At 39.6% G+C, this 19,560-nt stretch overlaps 1 protein-coding gene across 3 annotated transcripts in view; it reads left to right on the top strand.

The window, feature by feature from the left end:
* The window catches only part of rbm26 (RNA binding motif protein 26), an 89,940-nt gene that overhangs the window by 4,608 nt on the left and 65,772 nt on the right, over nt 1-19,560 (top strand). For all 3 annotated transcript variants that reach the window (XM_078545941.1, XM_078545943.1, XM_078545942.1), the window contains exons 2-5: nt 4,064-4,182; nt 16,217-16,353; nt 16,465-16,556; nt 18,894-19,084. In XM_078545941.1, coding sequence (XP_078402067.1) covers nt 4,064-4,182; nt 16,217-16,353; nt 16,465-16,556; nt 18,894-19,084 — 539 coding nt within the window. The remainder of the gene's footprint in view (nt 1-4,063; nt 4,183-16,216; nt 16,354-16,464; nt 16,557-18,893; nt 19,085-19,560) is intronic.

Here is a 19,560-nt window from a genome sequence, read left to right on the forward strand (position 1 = left end):
GACTGTCTGAAGGTAACTGAAAATTAACTTTTATAAGTTTGGAGGCTCATTACTTCAGGTTTTGAATTGCTCTAAGAGATCTTAAAATTTAGTTTTTTCTCTTTTTTTTCCCTCTCTCACTTTCTTTATCTCATTTAACATTTGATTTCTCCAGCTTTAATTCATCTTTCTTCTCAGTCATTCTGCTGTTTATTTCCCAATCCTCAAATCCATGTTCATTCGTCAAGGAGATGTCCTGTTCACTTAGATCCCTGTTTCTCTGTGTCATGATCAACTCAGACCTTCAATAACTTAATGGGAAAAAATTGTTTTGAGCTGAAAATCGTGTTTAACTAATGTGCTGGAGTTTTTTTTTTGAAGAGGCAACGGTGTGTGTTGATGAGGGTAGTACACTTGATGTAGTAATGTACACTGACTTCCAAAAGGCATTTCAAACAGTGCCAGACAACAGACTTGTGAGCAAATTTATAGCTCACAGAATAAAAGGGACTGTAGCAACCTGGATATAGAATTGGCTGAGTGGCAGGAAACAGAGAGTAGCAGTTAATGGATGTTTTTCAGGCTGGAGGAAATTTTGGAGTGAAGTTCCCAGGGATCAGTGTTGGGACTCTTGCTTTTCCTGAAATATATTAATGACCTAGACCTTGGTGTACAGGGCACAATTTCAAAGTTTGCAAATGATCCAAAACTTGGAAGTAATTGGGAACCATGAGGATAGTGTTGAACGTCAGAAGAACATAGAATAGTTAGAGGAATGGGTGGACAGGTGACAGATGAAGTTCAGTACGGAGAAATATGAAATGATTCATTTTGTTAGGAAGAACGTGGAGAATCAGTATAATATAAAGGGCAGAATTTTAATGAGGTGCGGAGCAGAGGGACCTGGGTGTATATGTGTCTAATACTTTGAAGAATACAGGACAGTTGAGAGAGTGGTTAATAAAGCATACAGTATCTTGGGTTATTATTATTAGGGGCATAGAGTACAAGAGCAAGGAGGTTATGTTGAATTTGTGCAGGACATTAGTTCCAGTTCTGAGCGCCACACTAAGTGAATTGCTCATTCATAGAGTTAGAGGGGAGACAATGGACCGAATGGCCTTCTGCGCTGTAACATTTCTGAGATTCTGAAGAGTGTAAGGAGGGGTAAATCTCTAACTAAAGGCAGATGCTGTTGGTTAACCTGCTACAGCCTGAGTAGCCCATTGTTAATTTTGGTTTACCTATGTTAATAGAAACATAATGGACTTAAGTTTTATTTGTATAGCCACATTCACCCGTTATGTTAGTTTATGTTAGTTGTGCTGTTGAGTTTGAACTTTTAGCCTTTAACATTTATCTCTGTTCCAAAGTGTTGCGAAAGAACTTTTGCTTCTGGAAGTCAAGAAACATCATCTTTCTCAGCTGGAGAAAATATTTCATTAGGCTAAGAAATAAGGAGTTGTGTTTGTAAAATTTTGTTCTTGTTTAATTTCTTCCACTTTGAAAAGAACAGCTTAAGGTGGTATTTTTACCATGGGATTTTTCTTGTGTCAAGGACACCTGTGAAACACAGTCTGCTTGAATGGAAAATATCAAAATATATTGTATATTCATTTATATTAATCCAGAATATATTCCAAACTTGTTTAGTTTTGCTCCCAATTTTTAACTGCTTTATCATTATTCACGAGTATTTAGCTAACATTTTTTCTAAGTGTTGAAAATCATCTGTTCTAGATCTGAAATTAATCTTTCAAGATCCAAAATTGTAACAAAACTGTGCCAAGATCCTCAAGGGCAGATAATTTTAATAGTTGACTTAGAATTTATGATGAACTTCTGAGAAAATGTTCAAGATACATGAGAGCACTTCAGTGGTGCTTGCACTAATGTACAAAATGACAAGGAAGTACAGCTGACCTCGTAATCCAAATAAATTTATCTTGGCCTGCTAGTGCCTTCTGCAGTAGCTAAAGAATCAGGATGGTAGTAATGAAAGGGAGGCACATGCAGATAATTCGAGAGCTGATGCATTTCTAAAGATGCAAGTCGGTTGCTCTCCAGGTCCCCTTCTTTGCAGAGTGTTCGCAGATGGGCAGCAAGATGGCTGAAAGCAAAATTCCTGCTGTCCACTTCCACTCCCAGGTTATTTCTGACTGCACACTCATTGTCATCTTTCTCCATTATCTCCTCGCCTACCAAATCCTTTGGGAGATGATGGATTCATCTTAATAAATTGTGATGGTCACTAATAGCCATGTCACTGTAATTGCCCCCACTCCCAGGTAGATGAGAGTCTTTCTGGTTGGATCGAAGTTACTAAGTTGCTGAGGATGCTATGTGCCTCCCTACTGTTATCAAGATAAAATGCTCTTTGTGTAGAATTTGAGCTGATCCAGTGCACTAGTCCATACTGGTACTACATGGAATCTACAGCACAGTAACAGTCAATTGGCCAGATTGGCCTATGCCAGTGTTTATACTCCACACAAGCCTCTTCCCACTCTGTCCCCATATCCCTCTATCTCATTCTCCCTTATGTATGCATTAGGCTTTCCTGAAATGAGTCAATGCTACCTGCATCACCCACTCCACATGACTGAGAGTTCCAATTTCTATACAAGGATTTGTCTGAAATTCTTTGTTTGATCTTTAGCTAGCAACAGTATCTGATATTTATTGTTTCTGATTCTGGACTCCCTCACAAATGGAAGCTATTTCTCTACATTTGCCCAAAACAAACTCTTCACAATTTTAAAGACCTCCACTTGTACCTCCAACCTCTCTCTTTGAATAGTTTATGTCTCATCAATTCTGGTAACGTCCTCTCTGCACTCTCTCTGGTGTTTTAACCTGGGCCTGAATTTTCTGCTTTTGCAGCCATTACTCACTGAAACTGATAGCAAATTCGGAAGTCAGCACACAACTGAATAACACTGAAGTTAGTGTCAGTGATTGGTACTGTGCTTCCCAAGAGGATTTTCTGATGAGGCAACCCTTACTAGATTGGAATGGAAATTAATTGAATTGACGAGGGCTTCCACTCTTGTGCTGTTAATCTAACTGTAAAAACTTTTAACTCCTGCTGCTCTGTTTTCTGCTGTGCAACCATTTATCAGTCTATTCTACTACCTGGCCACGACTCGACATACACCAAACTTTATCATGCGCACCTTTTTTATAGTGGTCTAGGGAAAAGGCAGGGGAGTGGGACTAGTTGAGTTGCACTTGCAGCAAGCTGGCGTGGACATGAGTTGAATGGCCACCTTCTGTGCTGTAACCATTCTTTGATTTTATATTTTTGAAAATTATATATTTCACATTCACTAGATTGTGATACTACATGTCATACCTTGACTCGGTAATGTGTGGACTGGCTTGCTTTTGCAACAATCTGGATGTGATCAACACACATTTGTACCTTTCTGCATTGTGATTAGTTGATTTGATCTTGGTGCAGTAATACTTTCACGTGCTTCCACTCATTTTATTTGTGCAGCGGGGAGAATGAGAAGTTAAGAGCAAACTTGCATTGATAAAGCATCTTCATGTCCTTGCAAAGCACTGCAGCCATTGGATTAGTTATGTAGTCACTGCTTTAGTCGTAGTTTCCAATGCTAATTGTAATATTCTTGTTACCGTGTAACAGGAAAATCTATGCAAATTAAAATACCAGTGATTGTTACCTTTTATCTTAAGCACAGCAGCCTTAAAGTTAGCTGCTTTACTAAAGTGAGAGTATGCACCAGGTTGACTGCTGTACTGGGAAGAGGTAATAAATCTTGTTTTGCAAAAGATTCTTGGTTTATTTTTATTCTCGCTAATTATATTTTCACAAATGATTAAGAATGACCTATTTACTCCAGGATAAAGGTGGGAAACTTATCATCTAGACTCCTTATGCTAACATCTTTGTGAAGGGTGACCCTTCCAAAATTGGAACCTTTATCTTCACCTTTAAAACAAGCCATTTCTAGGCTTTAAAAAATGTACTCGATGTATTTCAACACGCTTTTGTTCAAAGAACATTAGTATTTAAATCTGGGCTTTTAAGTATTTCTCTGCTTATGTTCTGTTGCAGATGTGATGCAGATCCATCCGCGCTTGCTAAATACGTTGTTGCTTTGGTAAAGAAGGATAAATCTGAGAAGGAGTTGAAGGCACTGTGTGTTGACCAATTAGATGTCTTCCTACAGAAAGGTATAGTAAAGAACATTGTATTTACAAGACAACTTATTAACAAAAACAGTGTTAGGGTTGGAGCTTGTGGAGCTCTGAACTATATTCATGTAGTTTTGTATCAATGTGTACAAAAGCAAGATGCTGCAGATGCAGCAATTCCAAAATAACAACACAAAACGCTGGAAATACTCAGCAGATCTGGTTGCATCTGGAAAGACAAAACATGCAAAGCATCGGATTGATGACCTTTCAACAGAGCTACAATCACTTAATATGTCAGTTTTTAAGCAAGACAGGGAGACAAAAGGATAGGTCTGTGATGGGTTCTAAGGTCGAAGAGATTAAATGACAAAAGGGATGGTGGTGCAAGACAGAAGCAAGGGGTAATGGGAGAAGAGAAGAAACCTAAGATGCATCTAGAAGGGGTGTAAATGAAAACAGCATAATCATCACCAACAGCTGTCGTCTGGAAAAAAAAATTGCAGTTAGGGTGGGAATGAGCCAATATTCGCTTTAAGCTACTTTGACTACGTTTTCTCAAATCCTGTTTCCTGTAAGGATTCCAGTATCAAGTTTCTCTGTCCCTGTTGCATTTGTTCATATAATGCAACCTTCCATATACGATATGTCTTCCTTTTTTTTTCAACTGAGGAATTGCCTGCACCATGGTTGACAACTGTGGCCATTCCTTTTCCCAAACTTAGGCTCTGTCTTTTCAACCCCTCTCCAGAAATATGATCGAGATTCCCTTATCCTTACCTTCCACCCCACCGGCCTCCACGTTCATCATATCTTCTGCTGCCTTCTCCAGCAAATTCCCCTTTTAGCATTCCAAAGGGATGGTTCTCTGTGCGACACTTTGGTCCACTCCTCTGTCACCCCCTTCCCTTCCCAAGGCACTTTTCCATTCAAGTAGAGAATATACAATACCTGTCCTTTAACCTCCTGTGTTCTCGCCATCCAATGCTCCAAACACATCTAGGTGAAACAGTGTTTCACTTGTGCAATTCCCCTCTACAGTGGGCAGATCAGATACAGATTAGATGACTTTTTTGCAGAGCACCTCTGTTCAGTTCACAAGTGTACCCCTGAGCTTCTGGTCACTGGAGGTCAGGATTGTTGTGGGGCAGATGGCTGTAGTGAGAGAAAAAATAATCAAACTGTGATGTTACAGGAAGGTCATGAGTTGGTTGGCTGGTGAGTATTGTAGCTTTACTTCCATTTTTCCAAAGTTAGGAAGTTGGCCTAAGGAGCTAGAAAATTTGAAAAATATATATGCTTTTTGGTAAAGGGTTAAGTAAGGCATTTCAATTAACCTCCTTTTATTTAAGTAACAACGGAAGAAAATTGAGTACCTGGTTAGTTGTCTTTTGTTAAGTAGTCAGTTTATCTAATAAGAGGAGTGGCAGGGCAGTTATGACCCCCTGGAATGCACATCCTGTCCCATGTGGGAATTCCAGAGGATTTCCTGTGCCTTGGATAACCACGTCCAAGAAGTGTCGTCAGCTGCATCATCAGGGTTTCGGAGCTTGAGCAGCAGCTGGGCATCACTGCAGTGCATCTACGAAGTTGAAAGCTTTGTGGATAGCATTTCTATAGACGTGATCACTCTGCAGCTTAGAAGTATGCATGGAGAGACAGATTGGGTGAGCACCAGGTAGTCATGAGGAAATGTGTAGGAGTCCCTTGAGCGCATCTCGCTTTTCAACAAGCACTCAGTTCTCAATGCTAATGAAATTATGGTTCATCTGGGAAGTGCAGCCGGAGCCAAGTCCATGGCCCCATGGCTGGCTCAGCTGTACAGGGGGACGCAAAGAAGATTGGAAAGCAGTAGTGATAGGAGATTTGATAGGGGAACATATAGGCATTTCTGTGACCATAGACGTGAATCCAGGATGGTATTCTGCTTCCATGCTGCCAGGGTCAAGGATATCACTGGCTGTATAATACCCTGAGTGAACAGCCAGCAGTCGTGGTCCACAACATAGGTAAATAATGTAATTGCACCTTTTGTTTTGTTACTTGGTCCTGCAGTCAAAATTTAGGGAGCTAGGTAGGAAATTAGCAAGCAGGACCACAAAATCTCTGGAATACCTCATGTACCACACACAAGTGAGTATAGAATTAGGAGAATAGTGCTGATGAATTCATGGCTAGAGAGATGGTGCAGGAGAGAGGGCTTTAATTCTTGGGACTTTGGGATCAGTTTTCAATTTCCTTGCAGAGTGATTTGCTAGTGCTATTGGGGAGGGTTTAAACTAACTTGGCAGGGGTGTGGGAACCAGGAGGTAATACTAGAGACAGAGATACTATGGTGCAAAAAATATTGACATTATGCTAAAGAATGAAATAGCAAGGTATTATGTGGGTTCAGCGCAGGAAGGAAAGTAATTAAAGTCGAAATTAGGATTACAGGGCATGTATATAAATGTGCAGAGTGTGGTAAATAAGATTGGTGAGTTGCAAAAGCAGATAGCCACATGGAAACATGATGTGGCGATAACGGACATGGTGAGTTATTAAATATTTCTGGATACAAGGTATTCAGGAAAGGAGGAGGGGTGGCAGTATTGATTTAAGGAGAACATTGCATTGCAGGATAGAGAGGGTGTCGCAGAGTGGTCCAGGTTAGAATCTATTTGGTAAGAGCTAAGTAACAAGACAGGTGCAATTATATTGCCTAGTGCAAAGGCCTATAGGCCACCAACTACTGGGAAAGATGTAGATGAAAACATTTGCAAGGAAATTGCAGAGAAGTGCAAGAATTATAGAGCCGTTATAATAATGGGGAACATTAATTGTCCAAATATAGGCTGGGATAGTATTACTGTAAAGGGCAGAGAGGGGCAAAAGTTACTAGAGTGTGTTCAGGAGAATCTTATACAGCAATATGTTTCCAATCCAGGGGAAAGGAGGTATTGCTGAACCTGGTTCTTGGGAATGAAATGGGACAAGTAGATCAAGTGTCAGTCGGGGAACATTTAGGGGGGGCAGTGATCATTTATATCATAAGGTTTAGGTTGGCTATGGAAAAGGACAAGGAGAGATTCAGGGTAAGAATAATTAACTGGAGGAAAGCCAACTTCAATTTGGTAAGAATGAATCTGACCCAGATAAGTTGAAATCCAAGATTAGCTTGCAAAACTAACTGAACAGTGCTCTACCTTTAAGGAAGAGATGGTTCAAGTACAGTCAAGATGTATTCCCATGAAGGGAAAAGGTAGGCCAAACAAATCAGAGCTCCATTGATGATGAAAGAAATAGAAATTAAGATGAAGCAGAAGAAATGTGCTTTTGACAGATGTCAGGTGGATAATACAATTGAGAACCAATCTGAATAGAGAAAGTTCAGAGTGGAATTGAAAAAGCAAATAAGAGAAACATAGAGAGAGTACGAGAAGAAACTGGCAGCTAACTTAAAAGGGAACCCAAAAGTCTTCTATTGGCATATGATAGTAAAAGGATGGTAAGAGGAAGAGTGGGGCTGAATAGGGTCCAAAAAGGGAATTTGTGCATGGAGGCAGGGGCGTGGTTGAGATATTAAATGAATACTTTGCATCTGTCTTTACCGAGGAAGATGATGCTGTCCAGGTCATGGTGGAAGAGGAAGTCATTCAGACACTAGAAGGGTTTAAATTTAATAAGGAGGATGTATTGGATAGACTGTATGAACTTAAAAGTTGATAAAGTACCAGGACCTGATTTGATGCTTCCAAGGATCCTGAAGGAAGCGAGAATGGAAATTGCAGAGCCACTGGCTATAATTTTCCAAACTTCTTTAGACTCCGAGTGGTGCCGGAGGACTGGAGAATTGCAAATGTTACACTCTTGTTCAAAAAAAAAGTGAAAAAATAAGCCTAGCAACTACAAGCCAGTCAGTTTACCTTCAGTGGTGGGGAAACTTTTAACAACAATAATTCGGGACAAAATTAATAGTCACTTGGGCAAATGTAGGTTAATTAATGCAAGTCAGTATGGATTTGTTAAGTCAAAATCCTGTTTAACTAACTTGCTGGAGCTTGCCGATGAGGGCAATGCTGTTGATGTAGTGTACATGGACTTCCAAAAGGCATTTTATAAAGTACCGCACAACAGACTTGTGACAAAGTTAGAGCTCATGGAATAAAAGGGACAGTGGCAAAGTGGATACGAAATTGGCTAATTGACAGGAACAGAGAGCAGTAGTTAATGGATATTTTTCAGGCTAGAGGAATGTTTATAGTGGAGTTCCCCTGGGGTTGGTGTTAGGACCCCTGGGCTACCTGATGTATATTAACGACCTAAACCTTGGTGTACAGGGCACAATTTCAAAAGTTGTTGACACTACAACACCTGGAGGCATTGTGAACTATGAAGAGGATAGTGCAGAACCTCAGAAAGAATGGGTGGACAAATGACGGATAAAATTTAATGCAGTGAAGCATGAAATAATTAATTTTTGCAGGAAGAACGCAGAGAGACAATATAAAATAAAGGGGTACAATTCCAAACTGGATGCAGGAGCAGAGGGACCTGGGTGTGCATATGTATAAATCATTGAAGCATGTCAGACATGCCAAGAGGATAAAGCATAAAGTATCCTGGGCTTTATCAAGAGAGGCATAGAGTATAAAAGCAAGGAAGTTATGTTAAGCCTGTATAAAAGACTGGTTCAGCCTCAACTGGAGTATTGTGTCCATTTCTGGGAACCACACTGACAAAGGATGTGAAGGCATTGGGGGCAGGGCAGGAGAGATTCACGAGAATGGTTCCAGGGATGAGGAACTTAAGTTATCTAGAAAGATAGGAGAAGTTGGGACTGTTTTCTTCGGAGAAGAGAAGGCTGAGTAGATCTGATAGAGGTATCCAGAGTCATGAGGAGTCTGGATAGAGTAGATTGAGAGAAACTGTTCCCATTCATGGTAGGATTGAGAACCAGAGGGCACAGATTTAAGGTAATAGCCAAAAAAACATGGCAACATGAGGATAAACATTTCACCTAGCGGGTGGTTAGGATCTGGAATGCACTGCCTGTGATTGTGATCGAGGGAGGTTCAATTGAGGCATTTGGAAGGGAATTAGGTCATTATCTGAAAAGGAAATGTTTGTAAGACTATGGGGCAAAGGTAGGGAAGTGGCACTAGGTAAATTGCTCCTTCAGAGGGCCAGTGCTGGCACAATGGCCTCTTTCTTTTCTGTAACCATTCTGTGATTCTGCCTGACATTTTAATTCTCTACTCCACTCCCACGCTGACTTATCTGTCCTCAGACCCCTGCACTGTTGCATTGAACCTTAATGTAAATTTGGGAAGCAGAAGCTTATAATTCGATTAGGCATTTTACAGCCTTACAGCTTCAACATTGAGTTCAGCAATTTCGGATTATAACCTCTGGCCCTATTTTGGTTTATTCACTGTGTTTGATTTTGGCAATGATTCTGCTTTTCCCATTTAAGCTTCCTGCAGATGCGTCATTTTGTTTCTTAACTTCTCCTTTTGCCTTGCACCATCACCCCTTTTATTGTGTAATCTCTCCTACTCTCCACATAATCGCAGACTTGTTCTTCACCCACCACCCCATCCCACAGCCTTTCCTTGCCCCTTTATTTGCTTAAAACCTGTTACAACTCTATCTTTTTCCGGTACTGATGAAAGGTCTTTAACTTAAAATGTTAACTCTGATTCTCTCTCCCCAGCTGCTGACAGATCTGAGTATTCCCAGGATTTCTGTGTTCATATTTGAATATAAAGTTGTCTTGTTGTTCAAGGAGCTGGTTATTGAGGGATGTACATGATCTTTTTTCCTTTATCCTTTCATGGGATGTAGGTGTCGCTGGCAAGGCCAGCATTTGTTGCCCATCCCTAATTGCCCTTATCTGAGTGGCTTGCTAGGCCATTTCAGAGTGCAGTTAAGAGTCAGCCACATTGCTGTGGGATCGGCATGTAGGCTGTAGACCAGGTAAGGATGGCAAATTTCCTTTCCTACAGGGCATTAGTGATGCCCCAGATGGTGTTTTTACGACCGTCGATGATAGATTCATGATTACCATTGCTGAGACATATTTTCAATTCCAGGTTTATTAATTGAACTTAAATTCCACCAGCTGCCATGGTGGAATTTGAACCCATGGCCCCAAAGTGATTACTAGCCCAGTGACATTGCCACTATGCCACCGTCTGTCTCCCACTGACCTGGTATCAAATTCAGCTCTCACTGCTGTGCAAAAAGTTGCTGATCAGAATTGAACAAAGGCACTTCTCCATTGTTGCTTGTTTATTTCCAACTCTAAAAGACCAATATCTAAGATCCAGTTTCCTATATTTGTACTGTGAAAGCCTTGGTCTTTTAATCCAGTGATAGAATTGTACATTCAAGCAAAACTGGCACTCTGGGTGCTGTCCCTTAAAGAAGCTTGATTTATCAGTGTGACTATCCTGGCCTCTTTGAATCCAAACTGAAAAGAGCTCAATACAAAAGTGGCTTATGGGTAACTTGACCCATTTTCCAATTAAAAGACCAACAATATCAATCTGGTCTGTCCAGTGTGCATGTGTCTGTGTACTTGAGTTTAAGGCAATATATTTGAGTAGAATAGCAAGAACTTTATTTCTGATCTGTTGACTGTTTTATCTAACATGTTCCTGAGATTGAGTACCTAAAACAGAATTGTTCTGTTTTTGAGCACTGCCACCTTTGCCTTAAGCATAATCACACTCACTGTACATATTGCTACCCTAACTTTTACCTTGTATTTTTTGATTTATTCAGCTTAACTCCAAGTTTTGTTTTAATTATGACATCTGCACCCTAGATCCTCTGTATGCTTTATCGCCTGAATTGGTGTAGCATTCGTTTTATCATATTACTTCATTTGCCCATGAAGTTCTCCCAATTGCATTACAACTTGCTTGTTCCTTATGATTATGCCTTCAGCCATATCTTCATATCCGAAGTATTATGGCTCAGCTGCTTTGCTTTCATCTTCTGTGTGACCATAAGAGTATAATTTTCCTGCTTTCCCAGTATTTTTCCAGGAACCTACTTCATTTCCCTGTAAATCTGTGTGGAGCGATATCCTCTTCATTTAAAGTGTAATCGAAATGAGCTGGTTCTGTTTTTCACTCTGTTTCCATATCAGTTTGCTATAATACTTGTACTGCATTGAAGAAGTTTTTAAAATGAAGGATTTGAATTTAGTCAGGTTTGGATTGATTGATATGAAGAAGGGTACTACATACATACTTAACGGACAGGTAACAGAGTTGTCATTGAGTTATACAGCATGGAAACAGGCCCTTCGGCCCATTGTGTCCGTGCCGGCTATCAAGCATCTATCTATTCTGATCCCATTTTCCACCACTTGGCCCACAGCCCTCTATGCTGTGGCATTTCAAGTGCTCATCTAATGACTGTGCTCATCTTATGTTAGATGCCTGGAAGTGTTTCACTGTCAGTAGCCTGTTGAGGCAGACTATCTGCACATGTGGATAGGGATCTTCTGCAGCATTTCACAAAGAAGCTTGACAGATTCCTGAGTGAATAGCATATTGCCAGTTATAGAAGGTGAATTGTTAGTAGTGTGCTGAGTGTATATGTAGGCTCAGTCTTGTGCAGCTCTTCTTAATTGCCTTGGGGAGTTGGAAAAGAATTTCTCAGAGCTATTTCCAAGCTTGCTGCAGGATTGCTTCTGCTTTTGTATGTTCCGGGTAATTGTGTGGTTGGGGGATTAGCCATGTTTTCACCATGTGCTTGAATGGTGCGCTTGAGACCCTGATGGTCTTTTCTTGCACTTAGATCCATTCAAACATATGAATATATCATCAGCTTGTGACATGTGAGAATTTGTTGCTATGCAGGAGCTAGCTACCACCAGGCAGATGTGTTCACAGCCCCAGGTGTTAGGCTTGGCAGCAAGTTTGTGTTTGATAAGCTAAGCAAGTTGCTGGCAACTTAATTTCTAATTAAAAATAAGTTTAATGTGGTCGATGGAATTACTTGTAATTATATTTTGAGTTGGTTAGTGATACACCAATGGCTATATTTTCTGTGTAGTAATATGTTGTCTGGTGCATTTTACAACCATCTGTCCAGCTCATGAAATATCGACTTGTTTCTGCTTGCATCTCAAGCTCTGGTAGTGTATGCTACAGTCTATATGCAGACCCGACTTTCTGCTAGTTTTTCAGTCAGATTCTAGAGTAATTGGCTAAACTAATACAAAAGATTAGGAAAATTTAAACACAAGTTACGTACAACACCACTTACTTTTAGGTTTTTCACCACCTTTTTATGGTGGTTTAAAATTCACTTTCCCAGATTAAACTCTGCCCATGACATTGCTCAGCAGTTGATTGACATTCCAAGCTTCCGCTGAAGCCCTGGTAAGAAAAGGTCCTGTGCTTTTTCTCTTTGGCATACAGGCATTGGTGGTAAGTTGTAAAAGATTTTGCATTTACATTTTGAACTGTAAAGAGGATTGTGTAGAACTTCAAAAGCACATAGGTTGGTGGAAATGGACAGACAAGTAGCAGCGATATTTAATGCAGATAAGTGTAAAGCAGTGGTTAAACTATTTTTTTCAAAGGCTGTTGAGGTTTCTCTAGGGCTACTTTTTGATTTTTTGAAGGCTACTTTTTTTTTGGTTTTCAGGAGCTCCTTTTTCTTTGTCACTGTCCTTCAGGTGATGCCGTCATAGAGTAATGTAACCTTTTGTATTTGTGTTGACATATGGGATATTTGGACTTGCATGGAAGCAGAATTAGAAAAATGCATCAATGTCTTCAAATATCATTACCACTCCATTAAACCGAAAACCACACAGATGAGGAAAGCATTAAATTCCTAGACACGATACCATTTAAATTGACGCAAGACAATAGGCTTGAGTTTGCAACAAAAGATATTTTTAAATAACTGATGCACACTTCTACACACAAGAAGCATTCACCCTAAACACGCCTTCTATGGGCTGGTGAGGTCACAGCTAATGCATTTCCTTCGCGTGTGCACAAAGCTGGAAGATTTTAACCAGGCAGGTTAAAAACTACCCTTTTTATTGCACCTCGGATTTCAATCTCCGATTTAAATTGGACAGTTGAACTAGCATTGTTATCGATTTGTCACCAATTGCTGTTTGCGGAACAGAGTTCCAAACTTATCCCACCCTTTGTGTGTAGAAGTGTTACCTAATTTCACTTCTGAAAGATATGGTTCTAATTTTTAGATTATACTCCCTAGCCCTAGACTCCCCTAGACCTAGACTCCCCTAGATTTACCTCATTACATTTCCTTCATTACAGCAGTGACTACAATTTGGAAGTATTTCATTTGACTATAAAGCACTTGGGGATGGCCTAAGGGCATAAAAAGCATTATAAAAATGCAAGTTGTTCATTGCTGTTTGTATCTTGGTGTATGCAAAATGGTTGCATGTTTGTCTCTTAACAATCACTGCACCTTAATGTAACTCTCAGCATGTGAAACGCTTTCCACCGTGATAACACAAATATAAATCTTATGAAATAAAACTTCAGTGTTAAATTATCCAACTAAGACAGTGTTCACTACAATAGCATCCACTATGTTTTTCCCCATATAGTAATTCCTGAACTTCTGCAACCATAAGCTAGAGATTTCACATTCATTTGCAAGGAATTCATTACCTCAGTGACTTCAAGTTTTCCTCCTGGTTTTCAGTTGCTTTGTATTTCTTTGTGGAGAGGTTTTAAAAATGTTTTCTCCCCTTTTACAGGCCCCTCTTGTCTATTTCAGCCTTGTCTCGCTATCACTGCCTCTGCGCGCGCAGGGTGGCCCTGCAAATGAATTTTCCAGGGACTTTGAGGGTTTTTGGGGGCAACTTTGCCCTCCCCTGTGTATTTTTTGCGCTGGTGTGAAGTGATTCATTTTGTTATGAAGAGCGCAGAGACCCAACATAAAATAAAGGGAGTGCAAGAGCAGAGGGACCTAGGTGCAAAAACTGTTGAAGTTGGAAGGACAGATTGTGAGTACAGTTAATAAAGGTTGCAGTGTTCTAGGCTTCATTAATAAGGACACAGGGTATAAGAGCAAGGAAGTTATGTTTAGCTTGTGCAGAACACTGGTTCAGCCTCAAATGGCGTATTGTGTCCAGTTTTGGGCATCACTCGTTAAAGATGTGAAAGTGTTAGATTGCAGAAAAGATTCACGAGAATGACCCCAGGGATGAGGAACTTAATTAAGTAGAAAGATTGGCGAAGTTGGGAATTTTTTCCTTGGAGAAAAGAAAACAGAGGAGATTTTTGATAGAGGTGTTCAGAATAGATGGGGGAAAAAATGTACCCATTGGTGGAAGGATGGAGAACAAGGTACAGATTTAAGGTAATTGGCAGGAGAAGCAATGGTGACATGAGGAAAACCTTTTTCACACAGAGTGGTTAGGACCTACAATGCACTGCGAGCGAGTGTGGTGGAGGCAGGTTCAATTGAGGCATTCAAGAGGGAATTAGATTGTTATCTGAAAAGGAAGAATGTGCAGTGGTTTGAGGAGAAAGTGAAAGAGAGGCATGAGGTAAATGGCCGCTATAGAGAGCTGGTGCAGACACAACAGGCTGATAGGCCTCCTGTGCTGTAACAAACAGTTCTGTAATTCCACGGTTCTCTGATATCAAAAACTGTTGCATTTGCAAGGTAGCTGACTCATGTGTCCCAACGAAAGTAGTAAATGGTTGCGTATCGTTTTTACAGTGATTTTAATCAGGATATTTATTCACAGGTAGACACCTAACACAAAAAGTAAGTATTTTTGCTGAGTGCAATTTCAGGTTGCTGCTTTTAAGTACATCAGTCAACATATTGTAATGGAAAGGGGGAAAAAAAATGTTATGTTCAACTCTGCTGCTTGTTTGTGGAAGGAAGATTTTACATTTGTGATTATGCAAACTCGTTTTAGCAAAAACTTGAACAGCATAATTTCCCGATTGTGCCTAACTCCTAAGATTTTTTTTTCTCATAAAATTAATTCTGAGCTCTATGTCCCTTCATTCTGAGCTGCTCAACCACTGGAAACAGTCTGTTTCTATCCACTTTCCAGATATGTTTATCATTTTAACACCTATTAAATGTCCTCTGTTCTAATGAAATCATTTCATTAGACTAAGCAGGAATTCAAGATGAGGCTGCTGAATTCCTTTCATCTGAAGACTCGCAGTGTGCAAAATAGGCATTTACCTGGAGTTAGTTGGACCCTAAATTCAGACTGTGAAATAAGCTGAAGTGTCACCTGGTTCTAACTGGTTTAGAGTTTTCTTTTTATTTGCCATTTATTTTTATGGACCACATGAATTTGAACTGGTTAAATTGAAAGGAAGAAGAAAAACCTGCATTTATTTATCATCTTTGATGGTCTCAGGACCACCCCAAAGTTCTTCACAACAAATGGTGGAATGCAGGAAACATGGCAGCCAATTTGCACACAGCAGGGCCCCACAAACAGCAATGTGATAATGGCCAGATAATCTGTTTTAGTGACGCCGGTTGGGCTATAAAGATTGGCCAGGGTACCAGGGAAAACTCCTCTGTTCTTCAAAGTGGTGTCATGGGATCTTTTACAACCACCGATCATTGGAAAGACAGAACCTCCAAAAGTGCTGCATTCCCTGCAGTGGGAGCCTGGATGTGTGTTCACATCTCTGGAGTGGATCCTGAACCCATGACCTTCAAACTCTTAAGGGAAGAGTGCGACTGACAGCTGAAGTGCTTGGCTCAGTATTATCCACTGATATTTTTTTAAAACATTTTCATAGCTTTCTAAACAAAGTAATTGAAGTTGAAATATAGTTTTTCTTTTTGCACTTTTCCAAATTGCCTATGGCTTTGAAAACCATATTATACATATTAACACTTTAAGAACTTAAGTGGAAATAATCTGTGGCTCATGCATTTTGTCTTTGAAAGAGCAGTTTGAATTCAAAACGGAAAAATCAACTTTAAACTGTAAGCCAAATGAGCTAAGTTAAGTTGTGCTAAAACATTATTGGATTTTTCAGAATGTTTTATCTTTGTAGCTGTATTGCAATAATGCTATATTCTTTTACAGACACCCATACATTTGTAGAAAAGCTTTTTGAAGCTATAACTGCAAAGAGTTATCTACCTCAGTCTGAGCAATTGCCATCCGTGAATGTAAAATCTGAGCCTGCACAACGGCAGGAAAGAGAGGATAGAAAAGAAGAGGTATGTTTAACATGATTGCAATTCTTGAATTTATTTTTAAATTGCTGTAGAACTGAAAACTTTTCCTGATGCTCAGCTTCAATTTTAGTTCATTTCCCACTTTAAAAACAGGGAAGCAAAGATGAAGATGATCGCGACAAAAAATTTACAAGGAGGTTAAATCACAGCCCGCTGCAGTCAGGTTCACGACACAGAGATAACCGGTAACTGCTGTTTTAAAGTTTGTAATGTTTATTTTTTAAAACTATAGCTGTCAGCTTTTTTTTTACAGCCTTGTCCTTGGAAGACTAATTTTGTCACCATTTTGCCTTAAAACTTCATCCATCCAAATTTGCCATCCCCATAAGTTACTGTTCTTATCAGGCACAAAGTGAGCCATCCCTGTGGTTTTGCATGACCGTTTTTCTTTTCAACATTTTTGTTTCGTTATCATCTTCCACATACTCCTGAGGAGCTTGTCCTCTTTGCAAGTTTTGACTTTTCACTGTATAATTGCACCCATTTAACATATCAAATTTTCATTGCTTTAGGAGGTCACTGTTAAGTGTGCTACTTCAATTAGAAACTAGACAGTAGATGTGGTTGGCATAAGCTTCTTGGTATGGATGAAGTTCAGAAAGCTGCTGGGGAAAAATAGCCAAGGATTGACCAATTAGATTGTTTGAGGAAGCAATGGCATCTCTATAGCTTGGAGAGTAGAAGCATCCCAGGAAATGCAGGCAGTGGGGAATTTGTGGATTTATCTTTAATGGGAGACCAGGCATAAGTAAAGATCCCACTGCTTATAGCAAATGTGTTTGTTGAATGTGTGATTTATCTGTTATACGCAATAACTAGTATAATAGGTTGACAATTGTAATGTGCGTGTACAAGCCTTCCTTTTTTTTTGCCAAGTGACCAGTCTTAATGATTAAGATGGTAGTTTTCTAAATTCCCTTTTATAATATTCAAAAATCAATTTGAATAATGTTTAGGACTACTATGCTTTCTCAAAGGTGGTAACATCCTCCTTGTAATTGAATTAATGAAAAAAACACAGTACTCCAGATAGGTTCTATGTAAAGGTACAGACAGAAACAACTTCAACACACTCTTGGGCTACCGGGGAGTAGATTGTCTATGACCTACAGTTTGAAGGCTGTAAATATGGAATGTCCAGCGGACCAGGTTTGCTGGGGTGATCTTATAGATATTTTCTAACTATTTGCTCAGTGAAGCTACACCCCATTTCATCTTTGTGTTATTAATGTTTCACAGTCACACCTCACTAATCACAGCTGGTGTGTAGTAATGCTTCTCTGTTCAGGGTTAATTCTCTTGTTTCTTTAATAGTGCCCATAAGTTTGTAGTAATTACAGGTCAATCATTCAGTCTTATACTGTTTACTGTCAGTTATATGAAATACCCTGGACACTGGCCATGAATCAGTCATGAGGCCTGGCCTACTCCTTCAAGAATCTACAAATTTCCAGATGGTAGCCACGTGCTTGCAGCACACTGGCATTGGCTTTTAAAGTCTGACTTCAACATCCATCTGTCTTTCATGAACCCCAATCCATACCAGGACTATATGCTTATAGTGGGCAAGGGTTTCAGAAAAGGTGAAGCTGAGTTCTGTTTTCGCTTACTTGAAATATGGGACAATAATATTTTTAACTTGGTAATTTATTAACCTCTCTTCCTGTAAGCTGCTATTTTGTTGGTATGATTCCATTCGTGCTAGCAGTACTCCAGACACCCCATTAGTGGACTGGAAGTGCATCCAAATTTTAAATTTTGTTATGCAAACTAAATGCTCCAAATTATTTAAAACTCTTAACTTATCTGAAACTAATTATCAACTGTATAAAAAGTACAGCCCAGGAGTAGAAATAGAAAATACTGGAAATGCATAGCAGTGTCTCTCAGCTACAGCTCGGCATACATCCTGCCATTGTTAATGTATAAATGCCAATTGTCAAGCTATTTTCTCCTAAATGAGCATCAAATCCAAGACTGATAGCATCCACAATACTATCCAAAGGAGTGAATGGCTAGATTGGGATAGGGATCCCTATCTTATCGGCACCCCCCCACCCCCACCATCTCCAAAACCTGATTATATTTAGCACAGTTATATTACGACTGCTGTTACCTTGGCTGAAATTGGCTCAAACCTGGAACCTTTCTGCTGCCTGTGACTCAGCACACATGCCTTTACCTTAGAGCTGAATTGGTGAATCTGAAGGAAATTTAATATGTTACCATTCTATCAAATTTTGGATACCAAACATATCGTTAGGATGATTAACTGTGAGAACACTGTGTTGTATTGATTAAGTATACACATAATATATTAACCTTGAAACAGCATATCACAGCATTGTTCTGAAACCTATATGAGTTCCGACTCAGCAGGAAGAATGTTAGTGTAGCTGGATTAGAAAGTGCATAATCAGCTAGATTCAAATAGTTGCCTTATGAGTACGTGGGTTTCAGTTAAGGTCAGGGGAGCAGTCAGATAATCATTCAGTAATGTTACAGTTTCTGTTAACTTTTAGAAACCGCGATGACAGAAAAAATGATCGTTCTCGTAAAAGGGAGTACGACCGATATCCTTCAAGGAGAGATTCATACAGGGACAGATACAACAGAAGAAGAGGAAGAAGCCGAAGCTACAGTAGGAGTCGGAGTCGCAGTTGGAGTAAGGAAAGAAACAGGGACAGGAGCAGAAGCAGGAGTAGAAGCAGAGGTAGTTATATTCAGATGTAAATAAGTCTTGAGCTTTGCATTTAACACATTGGGTCAGCATTTTATGCTAAGTTGTGGTCTTGAATGCTAGTGATTGAGTAAGTTTGTGATTACTTAAAGGAATACTGTAGAGTAAACTTTTTATAACCTTGGCTTTTGAGTATTCAGTTGAAATAAAAACTAAATCTGATGGGACTTGGCATTTGAATAGGCATACTTCCTACCTTTTCATTAGATAAATACATTATCTCTCTGGGTATATAGGGCATTTTAAAAAACTGAGCGACTAGCCTCAGGGTCAATTTGTAACATGAGTTTGAGCAGCATGAACCGGTTTCCCATGCATTTGCTGTTAAAGCATCGAATTTTATTGAAACCTGCCTATCATTTCTAGCTGTTATTCCAAAATTGTTTGCTTTCTCAGCCTGAAGCTTTTATCCAGTAGTTTGCTGGAAAAGTGCATTTGTGCTTAATTGA

Source organism: Cetorhinus maximus, chromosome 7, assembly GCF_964194155.1.
Source record: "Cetorhinus maximus chromosome 7, sCetMax3.hap1.1, whole genome shotgun sequence".
NCBI lineage: Eukaryota > Metazoa > Chordata > Chondrichthyes > Lamniformes > Cetorhinidae > Cetorhinus > Cetorhinus maximus.